This window comes from Sarcophilus harrisii, chromosome 6 (genome assembly GCF_902635505.1).
Source record: "Sarcophilus harrisii chromosome 6, mSarHar1.11, whole genome shotgun sequence".
Taxonomy (NCBI): Eukaryota; Metazoa; Chordata; class Mammalia; order Dasyuromorphia; family Dasyuridae; genus Sarcophilus; species Sarcophilus harrisii.
The window spans coordinates 28,660,789-28,675,295 of record NC_045431.1 but is presented as its reverse complement, the minus strand read 5'-3'; the positions used below and the strand labels follow the sequence as shown (position 1 = coordinate 28,675,295).

At 38.3% G+C, this 14,507-nt stretch overlaps 1 protein-coding gene across 9 annotated transcripts in view; it reads left to right on the top strand.

Annotated features, from left to right (window-relative positions):
- Positions 1-12,787, top strand: part of RBM47 (RNA binding motif protein 47) — a 140,147-nt gene extending 127,360 nt beyond the window's left edge. For 7 of the 9 annotated variants that reach the window (XM_012552278.3, XM_031942725.1, XM_031942724.1 and 4 more), the window contains 4 exons: positions 1,301-2,457; positions 3,413-3,619; positions 7,261-7,460; positions 10,373-12,787. In XM_012552278.3, coding sequence (XP_012407732.1) covers positions 1,332-2,457; positions 3,413-3,619; positions 7,261-7,460; positions 10,373-10,612 — 1,773 coding nt within the window. In that variant the 5' untranslated portion in view covers positions 1,301-1,331 and the 3' untranslated portion in view covers positions 10,613-12,787. The remainder of the gene's footprint in view (positions 1-1,300; positions 2,458-3,412; positions 3,620-7,260; positions 7,461-10,372) is intronic. The other 2 variants (XM_031942729.1, XM_031942730.1) reach the window with 2 other exon arrangements.
- Positions 12,788-14,507: the final 1,720 nt, after the last annotated feature.

Here is a 14,507-nt window from a genome sequence, read left to right as displayed (position 1 = left end):
TTCTCATTCTAATGAAGAATATGCAAATTACTATATACAAACAAGCTATATACAGGAAAAACTGGGATTGTTTAATAGAGGGAAGACCTTAGAATAGGGAGGATTGGGAAGGGCTTTGGGATAGGGTTAAATGAGGTTTTAGTTGGGCCTTGAATGAACCAGTAAAACCAGATTCAGAGCTGTGGCAGGAGGCCATCCCTAGCACAGGAGACAAACGTTAACAGTACTTGGACTTGGGAAATGAAAGTGTCTTGTTTGAGAAACCACAAGGAAAAAATCTAGTTTACTAAATCAAAGAATAGATTGAGAGTGGGAATTGGTGTGTAAAGTATAAGAAAACTTGAAAGGTGGAAGGCTGGGAGGAAGTTATGAAGGGCTTTGAATGCCACACAAAGAATTTTCTCTTTTGTATGGTCCCAAACTGTTTTGTAGGAAGGCTGGACTCCTTCCCAGCTCCACCAACAGATATTAATGTTCTGTCTTCTCCCAGACCTTGTAATACTATTTCCTTTTAAAAATTATTTTTGTTAGCTTGATAAGTGTGAAAGCAAACCTCAAGGCTATTTTAATTTGTATTTCTCTTATTAATAACGTGCAGCATCTTTTTATATAGTTATATATCAGTTACATTTTTTCTCCCGTTTGCTTCTGTCACGTGACCACTTCTTTGTAAGGGAATTTCTTCTTACATCTTTACAGTGAAAAGGTTTGTGTTCCAAAGAAATATCAGAATGTGATTTAAAAAAAAAAAATTTGTTCTAAGCTGGCAATACTTTATTAGAATTGTTTTTTGCTGTTGCAAGAGGAATATTGCCATTTAATGATATTTATATACATTGATTATTTGACCCTAAGCCAATCACTAAACATACCAATTTACCAAGAAACTCATATAACATAAGTTCGAGAAGAAGCCAGTCCTTATTGATAGTGGAAGTTCTGGGAGCTCCCTACACATCAAGAAAATACTAGAACTTAGGGGGGTAAACAGCATTTGGAATAGTTAATGTTCTGTTTTAGACTTGTTAGGAGATAAATTTTTTAAAGTTATTTCAAGTGTAGAAATATTCATTCATTGCAATTTTTAATCGAATAGTTTCTGTTTTTTTCCACATGATATTTTGGCTATTTGAAGCTATTATTTTTATAAATGTGTCACATGGTTGGTTTTTGTTCTTTATATTTTTAACTCTGGTTTTATGCTAAAATTATGGTACATGTGACTCCTTTAAGACATAAGATTGGAGTCCTAGTCTTGAGTAGAACATAAAATAATCTCATTTCTTTTCTCCCTCTTTAGATTTCATCAAGTTTTGAATGATTGCGACATAATGACAGCAGAGGATTCCACTGCAGCAATGAGCAACGATTCCACCAACATGTCAGCGGCCAAAGTTCCTGAAGGTATTGCCGGGGCCCCCAACGAGGCCGCCCTCCTAGCCCTCATGGAACGTACGGGTTATAGTATGATACAGGAGAATGGGCAGCGCAAGTACGGCGGCCCTCCCCCAGGTTGGGAAGGGCTCCACCCCCCACGTGGCTGCGAGGTCTTTGTGGGTAAGATTCCCCGAGATGTGTATGAAGACGAGCTGGTTCCAGTGTTTGAGTCGGTTGGGCGTATCTATGAGATGCGGTTGATGATGGACTTTGATGGGAAGAACCGCGGCTACGCTTTTGTGATGTATACTCACAAGCACGAAGCTAAGCGTGCCGTGAGGGAACTGAACAATTATGAAATCAGACCCGGCCGACTTCTGGGAGTCTGCTGCAGCGTGGATAACTGCCGGCTATTCATCGGGGGCATCCCCAAGATGAAAAAGAGAGAGGAGATCCTGGAGGAGATCTCCAAAGTGACTGAAGGGGTGCTGGATGTGATTGTGTATGCAAGTGCCGCCGATAAGATGAAGAACCGAGGGTTTGCCTTTGTGGAGTATGAGAGCCACAGGGCAGCGGCTATGGCCAGGAGAAAACTCATGCCGGGAAGAATCCAGCTCTGGGGACACCAGATCGCAGTGGACTGGGCCGAGCCCGAGATAGATGTGGACGAAGACGTCATGGAAACCGTTAAGATTCTGTACGTGAGAAATCTGATGATTGAAACGACTGAGGAGACAATTAAAAAGAGCTTTGGCCAGTTCAATCCCGGTTGTGTAGAGCGAGTCAAAAAGATCCGCGATTATGCCTTTGTTCACTTCACCAGCCGGGATGATGCCGTCCATGCTATGAACAGCCTCAATGGCACGGAACTTGAAGGCTCGTGTCTTGAAGTTACTTTAGCCAAGCCAGTAGATAAAGAGCAATACACACGCTATCAGAAGGCAGCCAAAGGAAACGTAACTGCAGAAGTGACATCTCAACAGCCTAACTATGTTTACTCGTGCGATCCCTACACGTTGGCCTACTATAGCTATCCCTACAATGCTCTGATTGGACCCAACAGAGATTACTTTGTGAAAGGTAAGTTAGCTCTTTGGGGCATTTTTATTTAATTCACCATTGTTTACCTTTGATCATCATTTTCTAGCCCATCAGTTTGCTTCTATTGTATGTTAGGGTATGCAAGGCGCTTTTATTTTTTTTTAATATACGAGTTTTTAGACCTTGCTTTGTCAGAACTTAAAAAGATATCCACCTTAGTTGTCATTAGAAAGCATAAAGCTTATACTAATTGCATATAAAGTAAAATTGTCTAGTTTTCTTAAGAGAGCTGAAAAGTCTTAGTAGAAAATTTAGCTTAACCCCTTCATCTTTCTGATCTAAGAATTGATGTCCAAAGACAATTAATGATTTCCCCCAAATTACCCAGGTGGTATGCAACTGACATCCTTCAACTCCAGAACCAGTCCCTTTTATTGTATATTATACCTCCTAAAAGACTGTATTATGCATCATGTAGAATAGGTAGTCCAGGTATTATTATCCCACTTAGTGGGTGAGCAGCCTGAGGTGCCTAAAAAAAAATCAGTGTATTCAAGGATGATTCACTATGTGACCACAGATTTGGGTGCCTGGACTTCTCCATTTCATAAGATGAGATCTTGACATTGGTGATTTTTAATGGGTATCAGTGATGTAAATGTCATGTGCTCTAATATAGCCAAGAGTTTTGACCTCATTCGTATAAGGAGGGTGTCCCCAACATCTTAGTGCAGTTTTAAACTTTAATAGCTTAAAACTTCATTAAGATTCTATTTACTTTTGATGAATTGGTTTATATAGTAATTTCACTCAGGAATAAGAGGTTTCTTTAGGCATCTGTAACATTAAAATTGGAAGGTATTAGCCTGGACAACTTTGACTCTTTGTAGACAGTCAAATCTCAGGGTCCTTGGAGTCTTCAGGGATGTGAAGCTGGGCCTTCTGGCACTGTCACTTGTGATTATTCATCCCAGTTTTGTATTGTTTCTATAAGCAGGGAGCATAAGAGGCCGAGGGCGAGGTGCAGCTGGCAACAGAGCCCCAGGCCCTAGGGGATCTTACCTCGGGGGATACTCTGCCGGCCGTGGCATATATAGCCGATATCATGAAGGGAAAGGAAAGCAGCAAGAAAAAGGATATGAACTTGTACCAAATTTGGAATTATCTGCTGTCAATCCAGTTGCTATTAAACCCGGTACAGGTCAGTATAAATCTGAGGGATGGGCCATGTCCAATCAGCCTTTGTTAGGCTCAGCTACACAAAAATACGTGCATGTACCTCGGGGAAACTTAGTTGGGATCTTTAGCATTTCTGAGGACTAGTGTAATCTGTGCTCCAATAGCTAGAACTTTTGCTTTCTCTGAAGAGAATCTATGACCAAGAAAAGTTTATTTTTCTCCTGTTGTACTTTGAATTTTGCTCAGAGAGTTTGTGGAAGCTCTCACTTGTCAATGGTCAGGGCCACCATCCCTCCTTCGTAATAACGATGTAAATGAACTAGAGATCCAGAAATGTCGTGAAGGTGCAACATCAGACATTACAATTTTTTTTTTTTATTTGTTTCTTTTTGCTGTTGCAGTTGGGGTTAAGTGCCTTGCCCAGGGTCACACAGCTAGGAAGTGTTAAGTGTCTGAGATCAGATTTGAGCTCAGGTCCTTCTGACTTCAGGACTAGTACTCTATCCATTGAGTCACTTAGCTATCCCAAGTGTCTGAGATCAGATTTGAGCTCCGGTCCTTCTGACTTCAGGACTAGTACTCTATCCATTGAGTCACTTAGCTATCCCAAGTGTCTGAGATCAAATTTGAACTCGGGTCCTTCTGACTTCAGGACTAGTACTCTATCCATTGAGTCACTTAGCTATCCCAAGTGTCTGAGATCAGATTTGAGCTGGGGTCCTTCTGACTTCAGGACTAGTACTCTATCCATTGAGTCACTTAGCTATCCCAAGTGTCTGAGATCAGATTTGAGCTCAGGTCCTTCTGACTTCAGGACTAGTACTCTATCCATTGAGTCACTTAGCTATCCCAAGTGTCTGAGATCAAATTTGAACTCGGGTCCTTCTGACTTCAGGACTAGTACTCTATCCATTGAGTCACTTAGCTATCCCAAGTGTCTGAGATCAAATTTGAACTCGGGTCCTTCTGACTTCAGGACTAGTACTCTATCCATTGAGTCACTTAGCTATCCCAAGTGTCTGAGATCAGATTTGAGCTCCGGTCCTTCTGACTTCAGGACTAGTACTCTATCCATTGAGTCACTTAGCTATCCCAAGTGTCTGAGATCAAATCTGAACTCGGGTCCTTCTGACTTCAGGACTAGTACTCTATCCATTGAGTCACTTAGCTATCCCAAGTGTCTGAGATCAGATTTGAGCTGGGGTCCTTCTGACTTCAGGACTAGTACTCTATCCATTGAGTCACTTAGCTATCCCAAGTGTCTGAGATCAGATTTGAGCTCAGGTCCTTATGACTTCAGGACTAGTACTCTATCCATTGAGTCACTTAGCTATCCCAAGATAGTACAATTTCTGAGTCAATATCTAATTAATGAGTATCAGCACCTGTTCCTTTTAGTCCAGCCAAATAGTGAAGATGCAGGTAAAAATCAAGGCAAGAGATTCCAGAAAGCATAGCGAACTCCTCAGAAACTCCAGGATTCACGTTATGAGATAGTCTCCAACATTTACAATCCATTAATCAATTACCATCTGTAAAGCTCTGCATTGGGTGCTATGGAGAATTCAAGGGAAAAAGAACATTAACATCCTTGCCCTCAAGAGGCTTACACCTGAAGGGAACACAGGAAAAGCAAGAGTAGCAACACATTCACCACTGATATGCTGCACATATGTCAGTGACTCGATCAGGAACGCAATTCTCCATGTTTCCATTTAACTGCATACTTGCTCACCAAAAGTAGACTAAGATTGCTTGAGTGGATAATTTTCATAAAATATTCAAACCCAAAAGGTAGTAATATGAGCTCATAATGTCTTTCATACACCAATTCTCCAATGAGTCTGTAAACTTGACCCAAATATGGAGGGGGAAAAAAAGGAGTCTGTTGCATTTTAGCCCATGGGAAAAGAAAGTATTTGTCTTATTGAGCACCTCTTATTAAAGAAATATAAAAAATTTCCCATTTTAATGGCCATCCTTGCTATTGGGACCCAGTATTCCATGTTTCGAGCAACTCCTGCTCCCAAAATGCTGGAAGATGGTAAAATCCATAATTTGTTATACATAAGATGCTTTCAGAATTTTCCTGACCAGATCTCCATCTAAATACCACTCACATTATGAGCAAGTATTGAGCTAACCTTTTTCATTTAAGGATTTTCTTGTTTTTCTTATGCACATAAAACCAACCCAAGTTTCAGCGGCTAATATTTGTAATTGGCAAAAAGATAAGGGTTGAAGGGAGAAGAGAATCCAATATGTATAGTATGTACAGAGTTTAGTTGGGAAAAAAAAATAATGTTCAGAGGATTGCAGGAGATAATACAATGAACTGGTAAGCAGAACAGAATAATCCCAAATAAGCCAATAATGTTCTAGTGAGTATTAGTTTTCTCTTGGTTTTCTTCTGTGCTTCTTTTTGTCAAGCATATAAGCATTTTTGCAATTTAAAAGGTTTGTTCTCTTATGTCTCCTGTTCATCTTTTCCACTGGGTTTGTCTTTTCTCCATTCTTAAGTGTGATCACCTTCATTAGGGGGATCTGGAAAGGCTGAAGATAAGCAGAATTGCCTAATAATAGGTTGGCTAGTTAGTTGCCATCATCTAAACTAGGAAAAGACTTGGTAGAAAAATGTAGTAGCTTGTGAAGAAAAGTGATTGTATAATGGCATAACATGACATAGAAAGCAGAGCTTGATCTCTTGCCGATGTCGTTTGTACCTGAAAATTCTCTAGGTCACAATAATATGAAAGGTAAACAGAGCCTTTGGAGTCATAAGCTTCCACATTTCTCCTTCCTCTCTCTTTCAATGACTAGACTTCTTTGAACATTTCAATTCATTTAAGTCCATCCTCCATTTAGCTCTTTATCTCTATGTGTGTATGTGTATGCAAATTCTAGTAATTAGATATAAAGTCTATTTCTATACTTTACTAGAATTTATATGTATTTTTAAAATCAATATATTGTGTTAAATCTAATATAATTGTAAAAATAATCATTCACATAAAAAAGCTTCTTTATTTTATATTTCATCTCCGAATATTATACAGTTATTTTTATTATCTCCCCACAGTGCCTAAATAGTGTTCCATCAAGTAAACATTCAGAAATTTTGAGACTTTAATTGAAATGCCTTCATCTCTACATCCAGATTTTTGAATCTCATACAGAAAGACCCAATCTTGGTCTGACTTGTTTTATTAGGGGATCCTGTTACAAGACTTAAAGATAACTGTAGCTTTAATTTTACATGCTGTATGCTCTCATCATGTGTAAGTAATCAAATGCAGAACTAACAGCATGAATCTATTCCTCTGAGCTTTGTAATGAAACCCTCGGCTTAAAAGACAATTAAGCCAAAGAAGGTTGCAGGTCTAGCAGCAATAAAATGATAAGAAGGTGGCTGACTTAGTTGTATAAGGTCGGGCCAAGATATCAAGATCTTGGCCAATTTCCAATTTCAACCCTATTTGTTCGGGGCACTCCCACCACTGCCCACCGTAGAGATGAAAGAAACTTCTTTGTATTGAATGTTATTACTGATAGATCACTTCTCAGCCAGTGGCAACGTCTTGCTGGTATATTTAATTTCACTGCAAAGAGAGAGTATATTAATCTTAATCAGCTTGGTTTTTCCCATTCCTGATCCCATTTTAGTGGCCATCCCTGCTATTGGGGCCCAGTATTCCATGTTTCAGGCAACTCCTGCTCCCAAGATGCTGGAAGATGGTAAAATCCATACAGTGGAACATATGATCAATCCCATTGCAGTGCAACCAGACCCAGCCAGTGCTGCTGCTGCCGCCGCCGCCGCCACTGCTATCATACCTGCTGTTTCAACCCCTCCACCTTTCCAGGTAAGTTTCTTATGTCATGGAAATTCATGTGACAGGTATTTCCCTTCACCATTTATTTGTGTATTGATAGGTTGGAGTTCCTTATGTGCCTAGAACTCACAATAGGGTGAGGTAAGCCAGGTTAATTTTAAACACAAGTTCCTGCTTTTAGGAAGCTGCCACTACAGGAGACACTTACATTAATATTAGAGTGACAGATTTATTTGGTATTCCAATATTGGAAGGGGAGAGAAAGGAGAGGAGGTTTTGGGTAGTACTTAAATCTGTACTATTATTATCTCCATTTTATAGCTGAAGAAACGGAGACAGATAGAAATTTTCTAAGTGAACTTGCCCATTGTCATATAGTTAGTATCTAAGGCTGGATCTGAACTCGGGTCTTCGTGACTATAGCTCTCTTATCTGCTATACCAAAAATATACCAGAAATTGTGAATCCTTCTGATGAAAGTTTCCAGTGACTCCAAGAAATTGCTCACAAATTGAGCTCTTTCCTTTGTCTTTGGGATAAAAAGAGATGTCATTGAAAGGGGGAGAGGGGAGGAGAAAATGTTTTGGGTTTTTTTCCCTTTTTATTTCAGACTTTACTCATGGTTTTATTAATGGAGAGAATTCTCGGTGAGAAATACTTATTTTGAAATTTAGTCTTTGTGAGTATCTGGGACATTGAGAGGTTGTGTGGCTTGTTGAAGGAAGTCAAATAGCCAATATAGATCAGAGGACAACTTCAACCCTAGTCTTCTTGCCATAAAGCCCACACCGTAACCATTATGCCATACTGCCTTTTACTTATTCTAAACTAGGCCATGGAAGTTGTTTATGTTGCAAACTCGTTAACTTCAGGAGTCCTTTGTCCAAATTGAAATTTGTGTAAATGAAGGGAAGTAAATGGCAAGGGGCAGTATGAGGTGATTCATTAATTCGATAAATATTGGACTCGGTATTCAACATGAAGGTTGTTAATAGAAATCACTTCAGTTCCTGTGTCTAGAGAGAGACACGGGTGACTTTAGATAATGACAAATGAGAACAATGATGAGAAAAAGGGTAAGTGATTTATTTGAGACTTAAAAAACTAGAGAGTTCAGTAATAAGAACAGAGGAGGGGAGAGTGTTATAGTCATGGGATACAACCAGAGAGAATGAGAGATGGGAAGAAGGATATTTATTAGATTATGAAAGGCTTCGAACACCAAAGTATTTTGAATTTGGTTTGAAGACACTGGACTATACTTCAGTATACTGGGTCTATTGTAGAAGTGATTAATGGTTAGGTATGAATTGGATGAGATGAACTATGAGATCCTATCTCTTTGATTCTGTTCCTTCAAAACTCCAGCAAAGTTGTGATTCTTTGGGCCATAGTTCTTAGAACTGGAAGGGATCCTGTAGATTACAGTGGGCAGATTTCCCCCAAACTTGTGATCTATAAAATCAGGGTGAGGGATGGGGATGGCTGATGAATTGTTGGAATGGGAAGGGAGGGTACCTTCAACCATCAGGTGAGAATCTACATCTTTTTACCAAGAAAAGGTCCTCATACTTGAAAAGATTTATCATTATGTTTCACTGCAAATGCCTCTGGTAAAGAGTGTTAAGAATGCTACAGTTATGCATCATTGAGTGTACACAAATGACTTCCATTTATCAAGAGGAAGTGGGAGAGAAGTAAGAGTTTGTTAAAATCTTCTAATGTACAATTAGTTCTCTAACAGCACATAACTCAATAAATGAATTCCTAAAGAAAGAAAGAAAATCACCAAGCTATGCAAAATTGGACAATTAAAAACCATAGGGCTTGTGGGGAAAATTAGGGTTAAAGGCATAATGCTCAAAAACTTCATCAGTGGCACATTAAAAATAAAAGTTAGTAATCAAATTAAAATGGCAGTACAGTTTTATACCTGTTAAATGGTGAAGAAATATATAAAAACTACAATAAATAGTAACAGTTTCTATAGCCATGGGTTGCTATTTGTCTCTCTTGAAAGCTAAAAGCAAAAGTGCATCCCCAAAGTCCTGGTCACAGGGCCATAATATCAAGAAGAATACTTGGATATAGACCAGCCTCTGTCCACAGCTCCTACTCTACCAAAAGGTAGAGAAAAATATATGTTGGTTCACCTTGAAAAGGACCTGAAGTTGTCTAGTGAAAAATGGATGTGAAAAGGGTTGAGGAACTGATTGCTGCAGTTTTTGATAAATTCTCACAGAAGCAAACATGAAAGTCATGTTATGCTCATTATTCCCAAATATATCAATCGTGTTGAATTAAATTTGCATTTACAAAATAATCATTATAGTGGAACTGAATGCACACTTTCAAAGTTGTTGGAAATGTATGTAGTTTCTGGTTTGCCATGAAATGAAACCATTTTATGCCAATGCTGTTTTAAGATTTTTTGATTATTAGAAAGCATTTTCTCTCTCTCTTTCTCTTTCCCCCTCTCTCCCCCTTCCTCTCTCTGTGTCTCCCTTCCCCCCTCACACACACATACACACGCCCATATATGTGTGTGTATATAGATAGATTTACGATGTATAATTACATAGAGAGACAGACACATACAATATTTTATTACAGTGCTTTATAATCTGTTTTAAAGTGAATCAGTCAGTATAAAATACTATGAAATATTGATTCCTCCAATTTATGAACTGCATCAGCTTTGGTATTTATATCCTATGTCTCCTCATCTAGCATTCTGTTTTCCAAATAAAGTTAATCCCACAAAGGAGAAATCAAGTTCCCATAGGTGGCAAGTTAACAGAGTGGGGGAAGTCATTCAAAGCCAGATTTCTGACTGGAAACCCACTGCTCTCTCGACTTCTCCCCTGGTTCTCACCTGTTTAATACCATAGACCTATTCCCGATTTCTATTTATGTGGGGATTTTTTCTCCGTTCTCCTTAGGGCCGCCCAATCACTCCGGTGTACACGGTGGCTCCAAATGTCCCGAGAATCCCCGGGGCTGGGATCTACGGTGCCAGTTACGTCCCGTTTGCTGCTCCTGCTACAGCCACACTAGCCACACTACAGAAGAACGCCGCGGCTGCAGCTGCAGTTTATGGAGGTTACGCTGGCTACATACCTCAGCCGTTCCCTACCGCTACAATTCAGGTTCCCATCCATGATGTCTACCAGACATACTGAGATTGGGGGGAGGGAGGGGTTGTGAAAACAAACAGAAAAACCACTGAAGGAACACTTTACTATTTATGAAGAAAGTACCCATCGCCAAGAACATGCCTGAACTTTAGTAAATATATCTAGAACCCTGAAAGTGAAGAATGTTATCAAATATTAATGTTGAAATATTTTATACAAATGAAGTCACTGGTTTTTTGTGACTTTTAAAGTGAATGCTCCTGTATTCCTACATTTCTCAGAGAGTTCAACTTGCAATGCCTTAATACGATCTTCTAGTCACATGTATACAATGGTATGTTTATAAAGGTTTTTTTAGCAACTATATTTTCGGTATGAAGGTTATTTTCTTAACTTCTGCACTCCAGAGATGTTTATTTTGTAGTGCCTTTAATAAATATATTGACTATATATATTAAGAACATCCATGCAGCTAGGTGATATTTTGAAAAGATATATTCAATATTTAAAGATACAGAAAAGTAGTGCTTTTAAAAACATAGACAACCCTGAATACCTTATTTAAAAAAATAATCCTGGAAAGTGCAATTTTAAGATGAGTGAAGCCACTGTGTTGTTGCCGGCCATTGGGATGATGGCGTCATCTCAGATAACAAAAATGGAAATGCTCAAATTCTCCTTTGTGGAGGAGGAAGTAGCCTGAGATTTCTAAGAGATTTCTTAGATTTGGGCCTCTCCCACCTACTGTGCTCTTCCTCATTTTCCATTTTCCTTTGTCCTCCAAGACTGGACAATACTGGACATTTGGGGAGTGGGTTGTTAGAAACAGAAAAGAAATTGCTGAGTTCTCCACTCAACTACTTTTTTGGTAGTATCTTTTTATCTTTATCTTTATGCTTTGGTGCATATGCTGAAGCAGGATTTGATAGAGCCCACGAGAGAGCACCTCTACCTAGCTTCTTCATTGCCCAGACCGACATTGAATTTCCTTTCCGATTCTCTTGAATTTTGTTTTCTTTTTTTTTTCTTTCGAAGTTTAAGTTGTAGTGACAGAGAATGCGCGCTTTAAATGTAGACAGGGTCCAAAAAGAGTTCTTGTCGGTAGGAGAGTAATGCTTTATCTACTTAAGAGTCTGGTGATCATGTCTCGTTGCTAAATTTCTGCTGTAGTTGGGACTGTTAGAATACTGTGCTTGTAAAAACGGGGCTTTCCTCCATACACTGTGCACAAGTAACTTCCGCTTCGGTGAACTAAATTTGGGAGAACACATCCAGGAAGAGGAGGAGAAACCTGTAGGAGTTTTAAAAGTGTGTAAATATCTTCTACTTAGACGTTTTTAATGTCGTTTTATTTTGCAAAAAAAGTACATGGTGTGTGTTTTACCAGAAAATGAAACCATTTTATTTCAATGTTATTAATAAGGTTGTTGGTTTTTTTTGTTGTTGTTGTTTTTGTTGCTATTAGGAAGTAATTATATTATTGCAGTGTTTTGTGGCCTGTTTAAAGGCTTTTATTTAGCAGACCGAATGTAAAATACAGTAAAATGTTGATTCTCACCCACTTTATGAACTGCATCCACTTTGATTGGAAAACTTAAAGAAGTGAGGTGTGCAATAGGTAGAGAGTATGCAGTTATGTTTTTATGTCATTGTGGATCCATTTGATCTCTCCAGCCATGGGATTTTTTGCTGGTGGCGGTATGAAATTTACATGTGTGGACAGAGAGTGGGTCCACTCCCTTAGCAAATATTTTTAGATTTTGTTTATAAAAATATAAATTAAAAGATTCCCAAATGCCTATATTCTCATCTTCTGATGGGAAGTTTTTATATATAAACAATATTTATTTTTAACTATTCTATAAAATTATTGAGTGCCAGGTTGAAGCCTTTACACGTTCTTGACATTCTTTTCCTTGATTTTTAAAACCCACACTTAGAGAGTAGAGCAGTTGTGCAATGTTCTAAAAACATATCTAGAAACCTGCATCCAAATCCTAGCCTATTAGAATAAATCATGTTGTGAGATTTTTATGAGGACCAGATCTTCATCCTGTGAAACAGTGGAAGAAATATTCTCTTTCATTGGCAATAGTGGAGGATTTCTATAGAATTTTTTTAAATAGGATGAGTCTCTGACACCTTATTCTTACTGTATTTTACATGTGCCTGTAAAATTAAGTGCAAAAAAAAAAAAAGAAGAAGAGGTTTCTTATCTTGGCAAATACCAAACTACCTTAAAACTGATGTTGGTGACATAGCCAGTTAGATATCAATGAGCCTCCTGTTTTTGATCGTCTATCTGCACCATCTGTCTGAACCATCTATATTGTTTCAAAACCATTTCATGTACACTACTGAGGTAAGTTTATAACTTGAAATGTGAAGTTTGGGGAGGTTTTTTTGTGTTTTTTTTTTTTTTTTTTTTTTTTTTGTCTTGTTTTGTTTTGTTTTTAGGTTAAGAACAAACTCGACCAAAAAGTTTAGTGTGACCTGTTTTTTGAATGTCGAAGTAGTTTAGTTATTACCTTTTCTTTATATTTTGGAAGCTTTTAAGTTTATTTAGTTCTCGCTCCTTTTATAGTTTGTTCTTAGGATATAGTCAATAAAGCATTCTTTAAAGTAATTTTTGTTACTTCATTTCAAATTCTGGGTTCAGTCAATAAAAGATGCTACATTTACACACTCTCGAACACTTGACACCAAATAATACTGCAAGAAAAGTGATCCTATGAATTCACTGTGGCCAATTTGAGAAATAAAAATGGGAACTTAATCTTAGTTTGGAGTTGATATGCATAGCTAAATTGTATATTGTCTACATCCTACCTGGCTTCTCTTCAAATTCAGTTTAACAACAGATTCAAGGAATAGTTTAAATGATTAATGTTTGTAAAACATTAAACTAGGCTAGAGAGAAAGTTTAGATAAATAGATCCTGTCTGGGGAGGGAATAAAAAAGTAGACACAAGAGGCAGCTGGTTGGTGCAGTGGATAGAGAGAGAACCATCCATGAAATCAGGAGGACCCGAGTTCAGATCTGGTCTCAGACATTTACCACTTCCTAGTTGTGTGGCCCTGGGCAAGTCACTTAACTTCAATTGCCTCAGCAAAAAAAAAAAAAAAAAAAAAGTAGCCACAAAATCATAATGATTACATGTTTAACCTATCTAAGAGATGCAGAACAAATGCTCTGATAGGAAAGATGTTTCCAATAGCGGGCTTGAGAGACCATCTGAATTAGGTTTTAAGTGCTTAGAAAAGATGAAATAGGAGAGAGAAAGGTCATTCCAGCCAGGAGGGAATGATACGAGCAGAAAGGTGGAGCAGGGAGGCTGGACACAATAGTCTAATTTGACTAGGTAGAGTATAAAGTGCATGGGGGGAGTAAAGGCAGAATTCTGTCCATTTGTAGAGGTCTTGAATACCTGGTAAAGGAAAAGTATGATCTATGCCAATGGGAGATAAATCTGGCCAGGGGTACATAGGATGAAGTAGAGGTGGGAAGATCTATTTGGAGACTTTTACTGGGGTAGTAAGAATAAGGTGAGGAGAGGGAATCAACATTGTAGGATTTTAATCCAATTGGTCCTGTCTATTTTACCTACATAGCATCTCTTAAAGGTTTGTCACACTAGTGTTTGAAGGAGAAAAGTGTTTGGGGTTTTACTTTCTCCTCTCCTCTCTTCAAGAACTACTTTCCCATCCCCCCTCCCAAAAAATGAGTAGAGACTAGATATGACCCTGTTTCTTTCGTGGTCGTGTGTAATCAATGCTGCAAACTTGAGGTGTATCACAACACTTGAAAAACCCTCTTATTTTTTATGCTGCACCTATGGGTAAAAGTAAAAAATAAAACCTTTCTCTTTTCAATGGAAACTGCCTTAGGGGAGTATAACTCGTAAGAAACCATCAACCAGCTGGAAATACAATTATTGAA